We start from the raw sequence: 21269 nt of genomic DNA on the forward strand, positions 1-21269 counted from the left end.
TCTCAACATCTCCTGGAAATTCCACACCCCCTGCCATCCACAACCTTTGGGAAAGGTGGAGAGGGCCAATGGACTCACCAAACAACAGCTAACCAAGCTCTCCATTGAATTCAGGTTATCTTGACTCTTACTTCTCCCCATTGCCCTTACTCGCCTCAGGGCCACCCCATATTCCTCTATGGGCCTGAGCCATTTTGAGTTGCTTTATGGCAGGTCCTTTCTCCTTAACCATCACTTCTCAGTCCAAACTCCTCCACTGGTGAGGTACCTACCCTACCTCTCCCTTTTAAGGTCTCTTCTCTGTTCACACACTGGCAGTTGTCTCCTTGCCACCACACCAGTGGACCCCAATGCCCCTAAACCTGCCCGGCTCTCCCCAGGGGACAGAGTACTCCTCAAACAGTTAACTCATAGGTCTCTCGAACGTTGATGGATAGGACCTTACATGTAGGTGCACAGGTTCCCTATTTTTCCCGAGGTGCTATGCAGGGCTGTTCTGCTTCCTGGTTCCACTGCATCAGCTTGAGGGTGTGGCATAGAACTGCCCTCTCCTGTTATGTTAATTTCACCTAAGGCCCAAGGGTGTAGCTCTTCTGTCTTGGTAATTCCACCTGCAAGCAAGGTTCTCGCCTGCCCAGGTCAGCTTTTCTCTGAGCCTGAGCACGCCCACCTGGCTTCCTCTCTTCTCTGTTCAGCTGCTCTCCGACCTTGGGTGCAGCCCCCTGACTTTTCTCTTTCCTTGATCCTGATGGGGGGCTGGTGTCTTTCTGCCCCACAGTATATATACCCGACTTATGCTTAATAAAGCTGCCATTTGCCACTTGCTCTTTGGCAGATGAGCCGGTCTCTTTGTGTGTGTGTGTGTCGTCTGTTCAAACCCCTAGGACATGCGTCCGTTCTCGTGGGCTCGAGTCAGGAAAGCGCGCGCCTGTTTCGAGGTTCGGGTTTCCACAGAAAAGTGCGGAAGCTTACACTTACACAGTAACTTTCACCACCCACTCAGCTGCCAAGCTCTTGGGACACCCATGCTGGTACTGTCTCTCCAGGGTCAAGCGGGAACCTACTCAAGACACTTGATCTGTCTAGAAGACAGGACCTTTCACCCTCCAGTTTTCCAGGATGCCACAATGAAGGCATCCTGGCATACTCATCTTTGGTATAACAATATTTTCTTCCTAGACACCTGCTTTCTCACCTCCCCCAAGGAACAGATGCCTGACGTCTCCGAGATGACAGTACATGGGATGCCATTCCAGCCACACCTTTCACTGAGTGTGAACCTACCAATACCTAGCTCTCCCCTTCCCCACATCGTCCTATACCCACAGGAAGTAGCCAGACTTGAGTCAATTCCCCGTTTTCCTAGAGAGCCCAAATTGTTGGTCACAATTATCACTTCAATTTCGTATCATCCCTATATCCAAAGAGTCTAGAATGTTAAGTTGGGAACATAGTCCCCAGCCCCTAGGCCTGAGAATTGTATTGGTCTAGACTCCAAATCCCAGCATGCCAGGACATTTATGTAAGCTTCCAAAGGAGAAACACGTGGTCTCTTTTCCTTCCTTCTGGTGGTTCCATTCATGGCCTCCTGGTTCCCCCTCAGGGACACCCGAGGATGCAGGAATCCCATTAAACTTGGATAGCTTTTAATTTGGCTTGCTGTGTCCTGGCTTGATTGGGATTTTTGCATTGGCAGAGAGCTTGCATTAGGAAAATTCTTAACACTAACCCAGCTATAAAATCTTTTATTTACACTTTGTCCTGCCTACACGATGTACTAGAGTAATGGTGGTTCAGAATTTATGGAAGTGACCAACTAATGACTAGCACAAATTGTCAAACATTAGGCAGAGCTAAGGGACCTCATAAAAGAGGGTGGGGGATTGTAGAAGTCATGAGAACAAGGCCCACAGAATCAACTAAGCAGGTCTCATAGGAGCTCACAAAGACTCAAGCAACAATCATGGAGCTTATATTAGTCTAAGTTAGGTCCTTTGTATATGTGTTATGAATGTGTAGCTTGGTGCTCTTGTGGAACTCCTAGTATTGGGAGTGGCGGATGTCTCTGACTCTTTTTGCCTGCTCTTGGGACCCTTTTCCTCCTACTCAATTGCCTCACACAGCCTTGATATGAGAGTTTGTATATAGCCTTATTGTGTTTTGTTTTGCTGTGTTAGGGGGATATCCCTGGGAGGCCTGCTCTTTTCTGAAGGGAAATGGAAATGGAGGAGATTCAAAGGAGAAGACAGATATAGGCAACAAGGAGGAATAAAGGAAGGAGAAACTATGTTCAAGATGTAATGTATGATAGAAGAATAAATAATGCCCCTAAAATATAATAAAAGGCTAAAATCTATACATGAATAATTTCAATTTACTACAACATACTATATATGCAATTCAACTCTTATTTAGAATATACATGTTCCTTGGGTTCAAATCTTGCTTAGAAAAAAAATAGATATCTTTAAATAACAGCCATGTGCCTGGCAGTCATCTTTAATAAGGTTAAAGGGTATGTGCCATGTGATTTTATTACCATTTTAAGATGACCACATGGTATAAACCAACTAAGACAGCACCTTGAAAAACTCCTAGTCATACTGAGCCCTTGGTTATCATTGCATCTCTTTTTAGACAAAGAAAGCAACAGAAGTTCTCCAAAATACCTTGGATTAGGATGGACTTTTGTATGATGATAAATTCCAAAAGTTATAAGTCTACTCAGATTTAAAAAGTTAACTCAAGAGATTTACATCTAACTACTCTGTCTCTGCTAACTATATTCAACACCAGACTTTGAGAACATTTATATAAGGAACAACATATGTTTGATAAATAAGGTATATTTGATCAATAAAGTTTATAAATACCTAAGATTTACTGCGGTTAGCAATAACGTATTTGAATGTATATCTCCTCTGCCTTTGCTAATTTTATTAAGCTTTAGATATTTATCTGTTTTCTTTGTGAGATAACCCAGATCCAAAAAGATGAGTATGGTATGTACTCACTCATTAGTGGACTCTAGCCATAAACAAAGGACATTAAGCCTATAGTTCACAAGCCTAGAGAAGCCAAATAACAAGGTGAACCCAAAGAAAAACATATATAGATCCTCCTGGAAATTGGAAGCAAATAAGATCGTGGGGCAAAAGTTGGGAGCATGGGGGTGGATGTAGGTGTGGGAGTATGTTTGGGGGAAGGGAAGAGGGGGAGAGAGAAGGGAGAAGAGAAAGACTGGGGAGAGCTTGGGGGAGTGAGAGGGTTGAGATGGAGGAAGGGCAGATATAGGAGCAGAGAAGAAGATATCTACATTAAGTGAGCCATTTTAGAGTTGGCAAGAGACTTGGCTCTAGGAGGAATCCCAGGTGTCCACGGGGATGTTCCCAGCTAGGTCCTTAGGCAGCAGAGGAGAGGGTGCCTGAACTGTCCTTGCCCCACCATCACACTGATGATTATCTCGAATATCACCATAGAGTCTTTGTCCAGCAATGGAAAGAGATAGAGACAGAGACCCTTATCAGAGCAACGGACTGAGCTCTCAAGGTCCAGTTGAAGAGAAGGGGGGAGAAGATGAACAAGGAAGTCAATACCGTGATGGGTTTGTCCACCCCCTGAAGCAGTGTGCCTGATCTAATGGGAGCTCACCAAATTCAGAGGGACTGAGATTGAACGAGCCTGTGATCAAAGTGGATTCTCTGAATGTGGCTGATGATGGGGCTGACTGAGAAGGCACTGGGACTTGTTCGTACTGCATGTACTGGCTTTTTGGGACCCTAGTCTATTTGGATGCACACTTTCCTAGGCATGGATATAGGGGAGAGGGCCTTGGACTTCCCACAGGGCAGAGTAGTTCCCTGCCCTCTCTTAAGGAGGGAGGGGGAGGGAGGAGGGTGAGTGGGGAGCAGAAGGGGAATGGGAGGAGGGCAGGAAGTGTAAATTTTTGATTGGAAAAATAAAATAAAAAATACCTATAGAAGAGCCTATGTCTTTCCTTCACCAACAATAAACATCTGGGATATATTTCTCAGACCAGAACAAACAGCCAAATGAGGTGCCTACTAACATATCAAAGCTTACACTGACTACTAGGTTCTCTCAACATGCCTCAGGTTCCGTTACACGGTCCTACTGGCTGGATTACCCCATGCCGTACCCTCAACTTCTAAAGCCTAGAGGTTGGGATTTTTCATCTCCCCAGTTTCTCTGATTCCTACATAACCCAAGCATTTTAGCTACACAGTACTTTTGACCCTTTTGTTCATCTGTTCTGTTCATCTGTTGCCTCTCCCATCTCCCTTGCCACCTCTCCTCACATGGCTTGACTCCGTTGGCTTATTAGATTCACTCTAGGCTATTCCAGATGTTTCTGCCTCTGCCTGTTTTCTTCCTTATATCTATAATAAAAAACATCCACCCCTTAGAAGTCATGCTTTCCTTTTATTTCTTTTTGTAATCAGGAAAAATACATACATATATATGCATATCTATGCTCACACAATACGTGTGTGTGTGTGTGTGTGTGTGTATTTTTTCCATAGAGTCGCAGTTAAGAGATCACTTTAGATCTCAGAATTTACTGTGGATTTTAACAATATTTAAACTATTGAAGACTATGGGGCCTTTTAAAGTTGGACCAAAAGAAAGAACGTTGAGCCTATGAGGGTCAGAGGACTAATTGTAATGGTTTAAAAAATAATTGTTCCCCTTAGGCTGATGTATTTAAACATTTGGTCACCAGTAGGTAGTGTGTTGTGATATATTTTTTGATAAATGTGAGAAAATGTGATGGTGTTTTATTGTGGTTGGCTTAATAAAGAGCTAAGCAAAAGTAGCTAGACAGAAGAGAATGTAGGACTTCAAGAAAGAGGTAGAAATTCTGGGAAGAAGAGAGGTGGGATTCACCAGCCAGACATGAAGGGAAGTCAGACATACAGTATGTGAGAGAGGTACAAGAAATGAGACAGAATGTAGATTAATGTAAATGAGATAATTTAAGTTTTAAGAGCTAGTGGAGAAACAGCCTAAGTTAAGGCCAAGCTTTGATAATTAATAAGAAGTCTGAGTGCCATTATTTGGGAGCTGGGCATCCAAAAAGAGTTGACCCTTGAATAACAAGAGTGGGATTGCTCTCTCTGCTCACCACAACCTATAACACTCAGAAGAGCAAGCCCTGCACTTCGCCACAGCAGCACAGTAGAACCAACACTATTAGCTCTGGTGTGGGCAAGTCAGCACCAGAATTGTGTGTATGAAAGAGCTGTCACCATTACCAATCTGTTTGGTGGAAGCAGGAATGGCATGGAGCTATCTTCCTCTTCCCCCCACCCAGCAGTCTGGGGCAGTTAGTATAGCTGACTCTGTGGTCATAAGAGCAGGAGTGCTATGTCTGAACCCCAGCAGCTGCAGCGATCATCAGAGCAGGGCCTGCATTTCAATAGGGCAGCATGGTAGAGCCAACCATGTCAGCTCAGGTGTGGGTGAGACAGCCCTAAAATTCTAAGCATGGTAGAGCTCTCCCCATTTCTCATAGGTCATGTGGATACATGGACAGGGAGAGTGGCTATCCTATCCCATCCCTGGCCAACATTGTCTGCTGCTGGGGGGTAGAGCTGAACCCTGTCATCATAAGAACAGGAAAACTGTACTGGACCACCACCAGCTTCAACACTCAGGGGAATAGGCTCTGCACCTCACCAGGGAACCGAAAAAGAGCCAGCCATGTGAGTTTATATGTGAGGGAGCCAGCCCCGAAGCAGTAAGCATGGGAGTGCTCTCACTATTTCTTATCTGTCTTATGGTGCCAGGGTCGGTGGTAGGTGGGAGAACTGGCCCTATGCTCCTAAGAGTGAGAGAGAGCTACCCTTGATACCCAGAAAGTTGTAAGAGCCAGGGAAGCTGTCACTGCACTACACCAGGACAGCATAATAGTGACAACCTTGCAAGCAGAGGTATGGACAAGCCAGTCCCAAATTGTGAGTATGTGAGAGCTGTCATGGTTACCCGTCTGTTGGAAACAACATGCTTGTGTGGGGCAGGTGCTCTCCTCCTCCTCCGACCCATCAAAGTCTTGGGAAAGTTGTAGAGCATTACCCCGGGGCAATGAGAGCATGAGAGATATGTCTGACCCCCATCAGCTGCAATATTCAGCAGAGCAGGCCCTGTGCCTCAACAGGGCAGTGAAATAGAGCCAACATTGTCAGCTCAGGTGTGGGTGAGTCAGCCCTGAGGTCGTGAGAATGGAAAATCTCTCCCATTTCTCATCTATCTTGTTGCTGCATGGGCAGGGGCGGACTGCCCCTTCCCCATCCAAGGCCACCAATGTCTGGTGCTGGAGGTAAAGCTGACCCTGTGGTCATAAGAGTGGGAAATCTATATTGGACCACAACCAGCTGAAATAATGGGGAGAACGAGGCCTGCACCTCACCAGCGGAGTACAATAGAGCCTCCCATGTCAGCTCAGAAGTGGGTGACCCAGTCCCAAAGATATATGGACGAGTTCTCCCTACGATTTCTCATCTCTCATGTGGTGACAGGCTATGTAGTCAGTGAGAAAACTGGCTCTGTGTTCATAAGATTGAGAGAGCTCTCCCTCAAAACTACTAGGTGCAATACCCAGTTGAGTTGCCAGTGCACCATGCCAGGGCAACGCAACAGAGACAACCCTGTAAGCAGAGGTGCAGGTGAACCAGCCCCAAATTCTGAGCATGTGATAGCTGTTGAAAGTACCCATCTGTTTGGTGATGGCATGTGTGAGGGAGAGCTGCTCTCCTCCTCCCTCTACTCTTCAAAGCCTGGGGAAGATGGTAGTGCAGACTCTGGTCATAAGTACATGACAGCTATCTCTGACATACACCAGCTGCAACACTCAGCAAAGAATGTTCTGAACCCCAGTGGAACAACATAATAGAGCCAACGTTGGCAGCCAACATGTGAGAGAGACAGCCGTGAAGTTGAAAACATGGGATAGAACTCTCCATTTTTCTTCTGTCTTGTGGTTGTTTCTGCAGGGAAGAGCAGCCTGTCTACCCCTTTCCCTGGCCCATCAATGTCTGCAGCAGGGAACAGAGCTTTCCCTATGATCATAAGAGTGAGAAGACTCTACTGGACCACAACCCACTGAACCACTCAGGAATGCAGCCCTGCAACTTTCCACAGCAGCACAATAGAGCCAACGTTAATAGTTCACGTGTGGATGAGCCATCCCTGAAGATGTAAGCATGGCAGAGGACTCTTCATTTCTCATTAATCTTATGGTTGCATGGGCATAGTAGAGTTGCCCTCCTACGTGGTCCCTCGCCCATAAATATGTGGGTCAGGTGGTAGAGCTGACCCTGTCACTTCTAGGGAAGGGGTTAGAGCTGACACTACGTTCACAAAAGGACAAGAGCATCTTGTGGTGCCTGGGCTTGAAGCAGTTGAGAGACTTTGTCCTGTAGTCATAAACCATAGGAACTATCTGTGATCGTCGCCAGCTGAAACATTCGGTCAAGATGACCCTGCACTATGCCAGAGCAACACAATAGAGACAACCCTGTAAGGAGAGGTGTGAGAGAGGCTAACCTACAATGTGAGCATGTGAGAACTGTCGCCATTACCTATTTGCTTTTGGTGGCATGATTGGGTAAGAGTTGCTCTCCTCCTCCTCCCCAATTATCAAATCTAGGGAAGGGGTTAGAGATGACACTGTGTTCATTAAAGGACAAGAGCAATCTCTGACCACTACAAGCTTCAAGACTCAGCAGAGCAGGCCCTGAACCTCAGCAGAGCACAGAATAGAGCCAGCCTTGTCAGCACAGGTGTGGTTGAGCCAGCCCCAAAGTTATAAGTGTGGGCGAGCTCTCTTCATTTCTCATCTGTCTGTTGCTGCATGGACAGGGGAGAGCACTGCACCTCAACAGGGCAGCAAAATAGAGTCATCCCTGTTAGCTCACATATGAATGAGTCAATCCTGGTATTGGAAGCATGGGGAGCTTTCTCCATTTCTTATCTCTCGCGCGGTGACAGAGTCTGAAATAGGTGGGAGAGCTGATACTTTTGTCATAAGAGTGGGATAGCTAACTGTGACTGCCATCAGCTGCAACAATCAGGCAAGCTGGCCCTGTACCATGCCACAGTAGCATAAAAGAGACAGCCCTGTAAGTGGTGACGTGGATGAGTCAGTCACAATTTGGGAGCATGTGATACCTTTCCTCAATACCTATCGATTTGGTATCAGTATGCATGGGGGAGAGCTACTCTCTTCTTGCTGCCACTCATTAGTCTGGGGAAGGTGTTATAGCAAACCTTTGAGTCATATGAACATGACAGCTATATCTGAGCCCACCAGCTGCAACTCTCAGCAGAGCAGACCCTGCAACTCTACAGAGCAACACAATGCAGTCAACCATGTCAGCACAGGTATGGGTGACCCAGCCCTGAAGTTATAAGGATGGGAGAGGTCGCTCAGTTTTATCTGTCTTGTTGCTGCTGCATGAACAGGGGAGGGAAGCTCATTACTCCATTCCAGTCCATTAATGTCTGGTGCTGGGGGCAAAGTTGACCCTGGGATCATAAGAGTGGGAGAACTATACTGGACCGCAACCGGCTGCAATACTCAGGAGAACAGACCCTGCACCTCACCAGGGGAGTACAATAAAACCAACCATGTCAGTTCAGGAGTGGGTGAGTCAGCCCTGAAGATGTAAGCATGGAAGAGCTCTCACTATATCTCATCTGTCATGTGGTGGCAGGGTCTGTGGCTGGTGGGAGAGCTGACTCTGTGTTCATAAGATTGGGAGAGCTATCCCTCTAAAGTACTAGGTGTAATACCCAGTTGAGCTGGCACTGCATCATGCCAGGGCAGCACAATAGAGACAACCCTACAAGTGGAGATGTGGGTGAATCAGCCCCAAATTGTGAGTATGTGAGAGCTGTCATAATTACCTATTGCTGTAGAAAGTCTTACAGTTAGTGGTAACCCGCCCACTGGGGCGTGGCCTCTTATACCATGTATGCTGATGTAGAGCATGCATCCATTCTTTTTTCCAGCTTCTCCCTCTGTTCCAGTTGCAGATTTCGATTTCTCATCTCCGTTCCAGCAGAGGATTCTGATTTGTGAGTTTACCCCTAAATAAATAACCATCTCTTTCTCAATTCTGAGCTAGTGTGGGATTTCTTTTAAGTAACCATGTTTATCCCATCTGTTTGGTGATGACATGAGTGAGGGAGTGCTGCCCTCCTCCTCCCTCTACTCTTCAAAGCCTGGGAAAGGTAGTAAAGCAGACCCTGGGGTCATAAGTACATGAGAGCTATCTCTGCCTCACACCAGTGGCTACAATTAGCAGAGTCGGCCCTGTTCCTCAATAGGTCAGCACAACAAAGCCAAGATTTTCAGTTCAGGTATGGATGCAATAGACTTGAAATTGAAAGCGTTGGATAGGTCTTCCAATTTATCTTCTGTCGTATGGTTGTTTCTGCAGGGGAGAGCAGCCCTGGCCCATCAATGTTTGGGGCAGGGAATAGAGCTGTCTCTATAACCATAAGCTGAGAAGACTCTACTAGACCATAACATGACACATGACGGTGGAACCACTCAGGAGAGCAGGCCCTACAACTCAACAAGGCAGCACAATAGAGCCAAAATTGACAGTTCAGGTGTGGATGAGACACCCTGAAGCTGTAAACATGTCAGAGGACTCCCCATTTCTCATTAATCTTATGGTTTCTTGGGCAGGGTAGAGTTGACCTTCTACCCCATCCCCATCCCATAAATGTGTAGGTCAGGTGGTAGAGCTGACCCTGTCACCATAAGAGCAGAAAACCGTACTGGAACATGATTGCTGTAACAGTCAGGAGAGCAGGCCCTGCACCTCTTCAAGGCATCATAACAGAGCAATTGTTGTTAACTCAGATATGAAGGAGCTGGATATGTGGTGCTGGAGAAGGAGAGAGTTCTCTCCATTTCTCATCTGTCTTGTAGTGCCTGGGCTTGAAGCAGGTAGGAGACGTTGCCCTCTGGCTATACAAGTATGAGGGCTATCTGTGATCACCACTAGCTGCCACAGGTGATCAAGCTGGCCCTGCACTATGACATGGCAGCATACTAGAGACAACCCTATAAGAAAAGGTGTGAGTGAGTCAGCCCTAATATTTGAGCATGTACGTGATGTCCCCATTACCCATTTATTTTTGATGGCATGCTAGGGGAAGAGTTGCCCTCCTTTTACTCCCCACTCATCAAATCTGGAGAAGGTGTTAGAGTTGACACTTTGTTCATAGGAGAGCAAGAGCTATCTCTGACGCTCACCAGTTTCAAGACTCAGCAGAGCAGGCCCTGCACCTTAACAGGGCATTACAATAGAGTCAACAATGTCAGCTCAGTTATGGGTGGGTCATCCCTGATCTTGTAAGCATGGGAGAGATCGCCACATTTCTCATCTGTCTTGTGGCTGCATGGGCAGGGGATACTGACCACTACCCCATATGAGCCCATCAATTCTGCTCCTAGGGAAAGAGCTCACCCTGTGGTCATATGACCCTAAAAACTCTACTGGACCACCAGCAGCTACAACACTTAAAAGAGCAGACCCTGCATCTCACCAGGGCAGCAAATAGAGCCAACAGTGTCAGCTCAGATGTTGGTGAGCCAGAACAGAAATTGCAATCACGGGAGAGAACTCCCCATTTCTCATGTGTCATAAGGCTGTATTGGCAGGGAAACTATGCCCTTCTATGCCATCCCTAAACCTTCAATGTCTAGGGTAGGTGGTAGAGCTGACCCTGTGACCATAAGCACAGGAAAACAGTACTGGAACACAATAGCTACAACACTCAGGAGAACAGGCCATGCCTCACATCAAGGTAGCACAATAGAGCTATCCCCCTATTACCTCTATTACCTTATGTATGAATGAGCCATCCCCAAATTTAAGCAATTGGGAGATCTCTCCATTTTTCATTCATCTTGACATTGCATGGGCAGGGAAGAGTGAACCTCCTATTCTATCCCTGGTCCATCATTGTCTGGAGCTGTGGCTAGAGCTGTCCTTATGATTATAAGAGTGGGAAAATTATATTGGACCACCATCAAATGCAACACTCAGGAGAGTAGGCCCAGCACCTCACCAGGGCAGCACAATAGAGTCAACTATATCAGTTCAGGAGTGGATGAGCCAACACTGAAGATATAAGCATAGATAAACCTCTCCCTATTTCTCATCTTCATATTGTGACACCATCTGTGGTCGGTGGAATACCTTTCCCTGTATCCAAAAGATTGAGAGAGAGACCGAGTCAGCAACTTAGGCCAGAGCAGGTCTGAGGCAGTGATCTCCAAAAGAGCAGGAATGAGTGCCAGCGATCCAGGCTGGAGCAAGTCTGGGACAGTGAACACCATGGAAGCAGGAACAGATTCAGACCAGGGTCATTTCCGAAATCAGAATTGAGCCAGCTACCTAGGCTGGAGAGAGCTCCATGGGAGCAGGAGCAGACCCAGATCATTTACTTCTGTGGAGGCAGGACTGAGCCAGCACCCTGGGTCAGAGCAGACCTGAGACAGAAAACTCTGCAGGAGCAGGTATAGGGGAACAACCGCTGAGAAAGTACACCAGAGCCAACGACAACTGTGGGTCCAAGCATGAATCTGGGACCTTCGAAGAAGTAGACCTAAGCCAGGACCCTTGTAGGTCTAAGCATGAATCTATGACCTCTGAGAAAGTAGGCAGGAAACAGAGATTATTGCGGGTCCAGGCATGAGTCTGGAACCTCTAAGGGAGTAGGCTTGAGTCAGGTCCTCTGCCAGAATGGGCATACCCAAGTCTTGGACCTCCAAGGGAGTAGATCAGAGCCAAAGACCTTTGCAGGACGAACCCCAAGCCAGGGACCTCTGCAGGAGTGGATCCAGACCAGGTAAATTTACAAAAACAGGTCTGAGCACACAACTGAGGCCAGAGCAGGCCTGAGACAGCAAACTCCAAGCGAGTGGAGCAAAGTTCTGGAGCACTGAGCAAAGAGGTAATCAGAACCGTGGCACTGACTGTACCATGAGGAACAACCATCTGAGCCTTAGATTCACTGGCACCTAGATTAATCACCATAATCACAGACAGCCCCAACCAGACCAATTAGAGGAAAAGATGAGTAGACAAGGTAAGAGCACATGCAATACCACAAAGAGCAACATGGCACCAGTAAAATCTAGAGACCCTACAATAGCAAGACTTGAACAACCAAATATAGATGAAGCAGAAGAAAATGACCTAAAAATAACTTCAGGAGAATGTTTGAAACTCTTAAAGAAGAAATGAGAAATTCCCCCCAAAGAAATGGAGGAAAAGACAAACAAAAATTGGAAGACACCAAAAGATTGAGAACACTATCCCTGATAAGTGGTAGCCACAATATTCTGACTAGCTGGGGTTTTACCATGCCATGGCAGAAGAATAGTGACAACCCTTTAAATAGTGATATGGGCAAATAAGCCCTAAATTGTAAGTATGTGAGAATTATCACCCTTACCCATCTCTTTTGTGGTGGCATGCATGAGAGAGAGAGAGCTGTCCTTCTCCCTCCACTCATCAAAGCCTGAGAAAGCTGGAAGAACAGACCATAGGGTCATAAATGCATAAGACCTATCTCTGACCACCTACTAACTGCAACACACAACAGAGAAAGCCCTGAACCTCAACAGGATAACAAAATAGAGCCCACATTTTGAGCTCAGGTTCCAGGTAACTGGGACCTGAAGTTGTAAGTATGGGATAGCTCTTCCCATTTTTCTTCTGTCTGTGTGGTTGCTTGGGCAGGACAGAGCTGCCTGCTTTCACCATCCCTGACTCATCAGTGGTCAGGCAGGTGGTAGAGCTGTCCCTATGATCCTAAGAGTGAAAAGATTCTACTGAATCACAAACAGCTGAATCACTCAGGACAGCAGGCTGCACAATTCACCAAGGCAGCCCAGATGTGGTGAGTCAATCACCAAATTGCAAACATGGGAGAGTGTTCCCCATTTCTCATCACTCCTATGCCTGCATGGTTGGGAGTGCTATCCTCGTAACCATCACTAACACATGAATGTCTGGGTCAGATGGTAGAGCTGACCCTGTTACCATAAAAGCAGACAGCTGTACTGGAACACATTAGCTGCAACACTCAGGAGAACAGGCCCTGCATCTCAACAAGGCATTAAATCAGAGCCATCTAGCCCTATGGTCCAAAGAGTAGGAGAGCTATCAGTGACTGCCACCAGCTGCAATACCTGGATGAGGTGGCCCTGCACCATGCCAGGGCAGCACACTAGACATCTGTGCAAGCAGAGGTAGGAACAAGCCTTCCCCAAAGTGTGAGCATGTCAGAGCTATTCCCTTGCACATCTGCTTTTGGTACCATGTTTGGGGCAGTGTTGCCTTCCTGGTCCCTCCTACTCATCAAATCTAGGGAAGGTGTAAGAGCAGGTACTGTGGTCCTACGAGGATAAGAGGTTATCTCTGACCCCCACCAGCTGCAAGATGCAGAAGAGAAAGCCATGCATATCAACAGGGCAGCACAATATAGCCAACCAGATCAGCTCATGTGTGGATGAGCCAGCTCCAAATTTGGAAGCATGGGAGAGTTCTCCCAATTTCTCATCCATCATGTGGCTGCTGGGAAGCAGGGGACTACCTCCAACCCCATCCCAGACCATCAATGTTTGTAGCTAGGGAAGAGTTGTATGGGCAGGGGAGAAATATCATCTACCCCATCTCATCCCATCAATGTCTTTTGCAGGAGTTAGAGCTGACCCTGTGATCACAAATGCCAGAGAACTCTATTGGATCAGTACCAGCTGTAAAACTTAGAAGAGCAGACCCTGCATCTCACCAGGGCAGCAAACGGAGTCAACAGTCAGCCTGTGTGTTTGTGTGCCAGTCCAGAAGTTGTAAGCATGGGAGGGCACTACCCATTTTTCATCTGTCTTATGGCTGCATTGGCAGGGGAGTGCTATCCTCCTACCCATTCTTGGACCTTCAATGTCTGGGGCAAGTTGAAGAACTTACCTTGTCACCACGAGAGCAGGAAAACCATCCTGGAATACAATAACTATAACTCTCAGCGGAGCAGGCCTTTTAGCACAGCTATGGATGAGCCATACCCAAACTTGGGAGCATGGGAGAGCTCTCACCATTTTTGTCTATCTTGAAGCTGCATTAGCAGGGGAGAGTGGCCATTCCTGGCTCATCATTTTTTGGGGGCTGTGGGTATAATTGGCTCTCTGACCTTTATAGCAGGAAGACTATATTGAACCACCACCAGCTACAATACTCAGGAGAACAGGCCCTGTACCTCACTAGTGCAACACAATAGAGCTAACAACTTTGTAATGGCATTTCAATTGTATTTTAGTAAGTAAAACTTGCCTGAAGATCTGAGGGTATAACAGCCCCAATGGCCTTAGCGACCGGGTAGTGCTAATATACACCTTTAATCCTAGTAGCCATACTATTTTGTCACCAAAACCATGCAGTGCATGCCTTTCATCCCAGTGGTGTACACCTTTAATTCCAGCCTTAGAAAAGATTATAAAATGGGAGGAGACAGCTCACAAGTACAATCTCTTTCTGAGTTTCCTGGTGACAGGATCACCATTTTGGACTGAGGTTGAGGTAAGAACCAGTAGCTGACTGCTTTGCTTTTCAGATCTTCAGGTTGAACCTCAATATCAGTCTCTAAGCTTTTTGTTTATTGGGCATTGCCACTTCAGTTCAGGTATAGGGGACTCAACCCCAAACCTGTAAGCATGGGTTTGTAAGTCTCCACATTTCTCCTCTGTCTTATTGTTGCATGGGCAGGAGAGGCGTGCCCGCTACCATATTCTAGTCCATCAATGTCTGGTGCTAGCGGTAGAGATGATCCTGTGAGCATAAGAGCCAGAAAACTATTTTGGACCACCACAAGCTGAAACTTTCAGCATAACAGGCCCTGCACCACATCAGGGTGCCACAATAGAGCCAACCATATCAGCTCAGGTGTGGGAGAACCAGCCGCAAAGTTGTACCCATAGGAGACCGCTCCACATTTCTCATCTATCTTGTGGCTGCATGGGCAGGGAGAGAGCTTTCCTGCTAGCCCATGTCTGGTCCATCAGTGTCTTTCAATGAGGGTAAACATTGTGATCATAAGAGTGAGAAAACTGCATTGGATCACCACCAGCTACAGCACTCAGGAGAAATGGCCCTGCACCTCACTAAGAAACCACAATAGAGTTAACCATGTAGGGTCAGGTATGGGCGAGCCAGTCCCCAAATTGTGAGCATGTGAGAGTTGTCCCCATTACCCATACATTTGGTAGCAACACATGTTGAAATGAGCTGCCCCCTTCTCCCCCATCCATCAAATTCTGGTGGCAGGTGGTAGAGACTCCCCTGTGGACATAAGAGCTTGGGAGCTATATCTGATCCTTACCAGCTACTACACTCAGCAGAGCAGGCCATGTACCTTGTCAGGGAATCACAATATAGCTATCCATGTTAGCTCATGTGTGGGTGAGCTAGCCCCAAAGTTGTGAGCATGGGATTGCTCTCTGGATTTTTCATCTAATTTGTGGCTGCGTGAGCATGGGGCAGCTGCCTGCCAACCCCATCTCATGCACATAAATGTGTGGGGCTGCTAAAGTTCGAGCTGACCTTGTAATCGTAAGAACAGGAGAACCCTATTGAACCACCACTAGCTGTAATACTCAGGAGAGCATGCCTTGTACCTGAAAAAGGCAACACAAAAGAGTCAACCATGTCAGTTCAGGAGTGGATAGGCCAGCTCCAAAGTTGTAAACATGGGATACCTCTCCCTAATTTTTTATCTGTCCTGTGGGTGCATGGGCAGTGGGGTGAAGCCCTCCTATCCTACCTATGACCTTTTATTTTCTCGGCCTGGGGGTAGAGATGATCCTATGATTATTAGAGGAGGAAAACTACACTGAACCACCATGAGCTCCAATACTCAGGAGAGCAGACCCTGCACCTCACCAGGGCAGCACAATTCAGCCAACCAAGTCTGCTCAGATATAGGTGAGCCATCCCCAAAATTGTAAGCATGGGAGAGCTCTCCCCATTTCTCATCTGGCTTGTTGCTGCATGGGCAGGTGACAGCTGACCCTACCCCATCCCTGGTCCATCAATGTCTGAGGCAAGTGATAGAGCTGACCCTGTGACCAGAAGAGTGAGAAACTGTCCTGAACTACAACCCACTGCAACACTTAGGAATGGAAGCCCTGAACCTCACCAAGGCATGGCAATCGGGCCATCCCTGTTATCACAGGTATGAATGAGACAGTCCCAAAGTTGTAACATAGGAGAGCGCTCAGCATTTCTCATGTATCTTGGCCTGCTAGGTCCTATAACAGATATGAATGTTGGCCCTGTAGTTATAACTATAGGAGAGCTATCCCTGACCCTTTCCAGCTGCAACACCTGGGAGAACTGGCCCTGAATCATGCCAGGGCAGAACAATAGTGACAGCCTTATTAGGAGAGGTGTGGCTGAGCTAGACCCACAATTGTGAGAATGGGAGTGCTGTCCCCATTTAGCTATGTTTGGTGGTGCCATAGGTGGGAGAGTGCTACCCTCTCCCCCCACATAAATGTCTGTGGAATGTCACTGAGCTGACCCCAGGGTCATTAGAGCAGAAAATAAGTTATCTTTGACCCCAATCAGCTTCAAAACTTGGCAGAGCGGGCCCTGCTTCTCAATAGGGCAGCACAATAGTGCCAACATTGACAGTTCAGGTGTGAATGAGCCAGGCCTGAAGTTGTAAGCCTGGGAGAGTTCTCCCCATTTCTCATCTATCTTGTGGTTGCATGGGCAGGGCAGAACTGCCATTCTACTCCATACCTGGTCCATTGATGTTCTGGACAGGTGTGAGAGCTGACCCTGTGACCATAAAATCTGGAACACTGTACTGGAGTACAATCAGCTACAACACTCAGGAGAGTCGACCTTGTTCCTCACCAAGATAGCACAATAAAGCCATCCCTGCTAGCTCAGTTGTGGATGAGCCAGCCCAGAAGTAGTAAGCATGGGAGAGCACTCCCTATTTCTCATGTGTCTTGTGGTGCTAGGGCCTGTAGCAGGTAGGAGAGTTGGAGCAGTAGTCATAAGTGTGGGGGTGCAATCCCAGATCCCCAAAACTGCAATACCTGTGAGAAGTGGCCCTGAACCATGCTGAGGTAGCCTAATAGAGACAATCTGTTAGCAGAGTATGGGTGGTTAAGCCCCAAATTTGTGTGTATGGGAGAGCTGACACCATTAGCCATCACTTTGGTGGTGGTATGGGTGTAGGATATGTGCCCTCCTCCTCCCTGCCCATCACTGTCTTAGGGAGGTCTTTGAATGACCCTGTGGTCATAGAAGTAGGAGTTATCTCTGACCCCCACCAGCTACAACACTTGGCAGAGCAGGTCCTCCTCCTCACCATGTCAGTTCAGATGTGGGTGAGCCAGCCCCAAAGTTATAAGTATAGAAGAGCCCTCCTATTTCTCATCTGTCTTGTTGCTGCATGGGCAGGAGAGCGCTATCCTTCTACCCCATCACTTGCCCATCAATATCTGGGGCAGGTGGTAGATCTGATCCTGTAATCATAAGAGCAGGAAAACCGTACTGGACCACCACCAGCTGCAAAACTCAGGAGAGCACCTGCATCTCTCCAGGGTAGCACAATAGAGCCAAGCATGTCAGCTCAGCTGTGTGTGAACCAAGCCCAAATTTGTAAACCTGGCAGGGTTCTCACATTTTCTCATCTGTCCTGTGACTGCATGGGTAGGGGAGTGGCTGCCCTCCTAGCTCATCTCTGGCCCATCGATGTCTGGGGCATATTGTAGAGTTGAATCTTTGACTTTAATAGTGATAAAACCATATTGGTAGCCACTCGCTCAGGAGAACAGGCCCTGCACCTCACCAAGGACACACAATAGGATCATTCCTGTTAGCTCAGGTATGGAAGAGCCAGTCGAGTCTGTTGTAAACATAGGAGAGCTCTCCACATTTCTTATGTGTCTCGAGGTTCCAGGGTCTGTAGTAAGTGGGACAGTTGTCCCTGTCGTCATAAGAGTGGGAGAGCTATCCCTGACCCTCACAAGCTGTAACACCCAGGAGAGCCGGCCTTGAACCAATCCAGGGAAGAACTATAGAGATAGCCCTGTTAGCAGAAGTGTGGATAAGCTAGCCCCAAATTTGTGAGTATGGAATACCTGTCCCCATTACCTATTGATAGGGTAGTAGAAACCAGAAGCCTTGAACCAGAAGCATGATTCTTTGCAATGAGCAATTGCAAATAAAGAAAAACTGACAAAGATATTCAAAGCGTGACTCGCTGTGTCAGACTGCACTTCCATGACAAGATTTTTAACTTTCTGCTTTAAATTTTCTTTTTTTCTCTTAAATTTTGTTTTATTTGGGTGGTGTGCAGAGCCTAAGTCAGATGTTAAGGAACAGGGAAATGAATGGGATCAAGAAATATGATGAAAAAGACATAAAGAATAAATTAATAAAAATACATTTCTACAGTGTGTGTGTGTGCATGCATGTATACATGTACACAAAGGTACACACATTCCAAAACATGTTGAAGTCAGAGCATAATATATCAGAGTGCGTTATTTCCTTCTACCATGTTGGTACTAGGGCTTGATCCCGGGTCCTCAAGCTTGGCACAAAGTTTCTTATTTATTGTATCATTTCATCTGAGAATATCATTTTCTGAGCTTATTTATTGTTAATTATTCCTGTTCTGATAAGAAACTACAAGATGAGATCTAGTAAACAGGTTTTATAACTAAAACAATTAAGACTAGACTTTAATTGACAATAAATTTATCAGTAAAATTTGATCTTTTGAGTCATTTCAGACATTTTCCAGAAAGTATCCTGTCAGAAACACCTCTTGAAGATGTCCTACTTAAAAATAATTTAATATTTCAAAGATTATTTAATTATAAATTTCTACATTCTTCAGCTTCTTCAAAAGTATCAATTTTATTTATATTTAAAAACTCACTAATTTTGCTTCTCAAACTTCTAAATGCTTGGTCATGTCTCAGGAAAGGGATAACAGACTAATTTCACAATGTTAGTACAATACGGAAGTGTCTCATTGGGTACCAGAATAGAAGAAGTCAGAGGTCAAGAAACCATTATGCTGCTAATTCAGGTGCCCAGAAGATATGGATTTGAAACTTCGGTGACAAAGATGGAAGTTATTTAAGAGTGATATATATATATATATATATATATATATATATATATATATATATATATATACACACACACACAGAATATATATATCCTGTAATTGTGTCTGCCAATTAATGAAGCCAAACATAAAAAAAAATCAACTGAGGACCTCCCCAAAATGACAAACTCTAACTGAAGCAGTGCAGGTTTAAACATTCTGATTTAAATAATAAACCATATTGTCTTTTAGAAAGCACATGAATGATATTAACAAGAGTAATTAATTATAGCTGAGTCATCTATCAAATCATTGGGTAGAATAATTAAATAATTATCTATTTGTAATTATTTGTAATAAATATTCTCCAATACAGCATGTTCCAACCATGAGTTACAAATAGTGTAGAATTTTTTTTTGTTTCCTCTTTGACCTTATAAAGTGCTACACTTCAGTTTTAAAACTTTGTATATTGAGAACTATGTTTTTATGTGAATTTGTAATATCGGATAGACTCTAGCACTTTTTATATTCTCAGAACACAGGAAAGCACTAACGTACATTACTTTCTACTTTTAGTTATTGTTTAGACAGGGTCTCATTCTGCATGACTTTTTATTTTGTGTTTACTATATGTAACTGTAAAGTCTGAGTGAGAGAAAATAATTAAGACAAACCATATTAAAAATTAAGATAGTCAAGAAAAGTACCAACCTTCAGGATCAAGAAGCTTTTCTATGCCTAAGTGACATTTGGCGATGTTGAAGGCATGTTCCAGTCTTTGTGTGGCTGACTGCTGGGAAATCAAATTGTTCCAATCAAAGAGTTCTGGCCTGAAACAGATATATACATAAACAAATAAAAATAAATTAATATGCAATGCACTAGGAAACTTTTAAAATTCTTAGCCAAGATTTTTTGTTTGACTTTTTAATTCCCAAAATCTATAGGAATTAATAGATTCTTATTATCTGTGATGGTTTGAATGAGAAAATCCCGAAAGGCTCATATACTTATATGCTTGCTCCCCAGTTAGTGGTACTATCTAGTAAGGATTAGGAGGTATGGTATTGTTGTAGTAGGTGTAGCTTTGTAGGGGTGGACTTTGTATCTTCAACAGCAGATTCCAGGCCTAGTTTCTTTCTTTCTCTTGCATACAACTTGAAGATGAGATGTGGGCTCTCAGCTAGTTTTCTAGAATCATGTCTGTCTGTTTGCCATAACTTTACACTATAATGATTATGTACTAACCCTTGAAATTGAGCAAGCCCCCAACTAAATGAACTATAAGTTATTTTGATCATTGTGTCTCCTCACAGCAATACAATAACTAAAACATTATCCTTCAATAACATTTTTTAAATTTAAATAAATCATAATTTTAACCTAGGATGTTGACATTTCCCATGTTAAAGGTATGGAAATTTTGTGAATTATGCCACAATAAAATTGAAAAAGATAAAATTCATTAAGAAAATAAGGAAGAAATTATTATTAAACTTCATCTATTAAAAGATATGCTATTTAATCAATCTTGAGATTGAAATATGATCTATTCACAAGTAACTTCTAAATTCCTAAACTTATTTTATAACTCTTCTTTGAGCTTCTAATTCATCATCATCACAAAAGCAATAATTCCACGTTTTCTAGACATAACAGGACTACTGCACTCATGAACCCATTGTAACAATGGTTTCCTGCGGAAGATATTCTCAAGAGGGAGTCTATTGCTATTCTACAATAGGTAGAAGAGTGGCACAAGAACACACACCCCTCAATGAAGACTATTAAAAGTTGATGGATGCTAGCAGATGGATGCTGACATGCTGTCGTATGTTGTTTTGGTTTGTTTGGTGGGTTGGTTGGTTTTAGGTGTATGAAACATGGTAGGTTGACCAAGCTCCAGTTGATGATCCCTCACCCTTGTGGTTTGAACAGCATTTGTTAGACCTATTGTGTTATAAAAAGTTGGAGCATTAACTTCCTAGCCTCTAGTCACCGAAACTGCACCCAGACTAGATCAGATAGGATGTAGAAAGCCAAGTTGTCTTGTGTATGTGGGTGGTGGAGGTAATCTCTACAGG

General features: G+C 45.1%; 1 protein-coding gene across 8 annotated transcripts in view; it reads right to left on the reverse strand.

Annotated features, from left to right (window-relative positions):
* Positions 1-21269, reverse strand: part of Dmd (dystrophin) — a 2257783-nt gene that overhangs the window by 1605170 nt on the left and 631344 nt on the right. For all 8 annotated transcript variants that reach the window (XM_085684598.2, XM_085684595.2, XM_087902601.1 and 5 more), the window contains one exon: positions 19897-20015. In XM_085684598.2, coding sequence (XP_085540724.2) covers positions 19897-20015 — 119 coding nt within the window. The remainder of the gene's footprint in view (positions 1-19896; positions 20016-21269) is intronic.

This window comes from Myodes glareolus, chromosome X, assembly GCF_982192425.1.
Source record: "Myodes glareolus chromosome X, mMyoGla1.1, whole genome shotgun sequence".
NCBI classification, from domain to species: Eukaryota; Metazoa; Chordata; class Mammalia; order Rodentia; family Cricetidae; genus Myodes; species Myodes glareolus.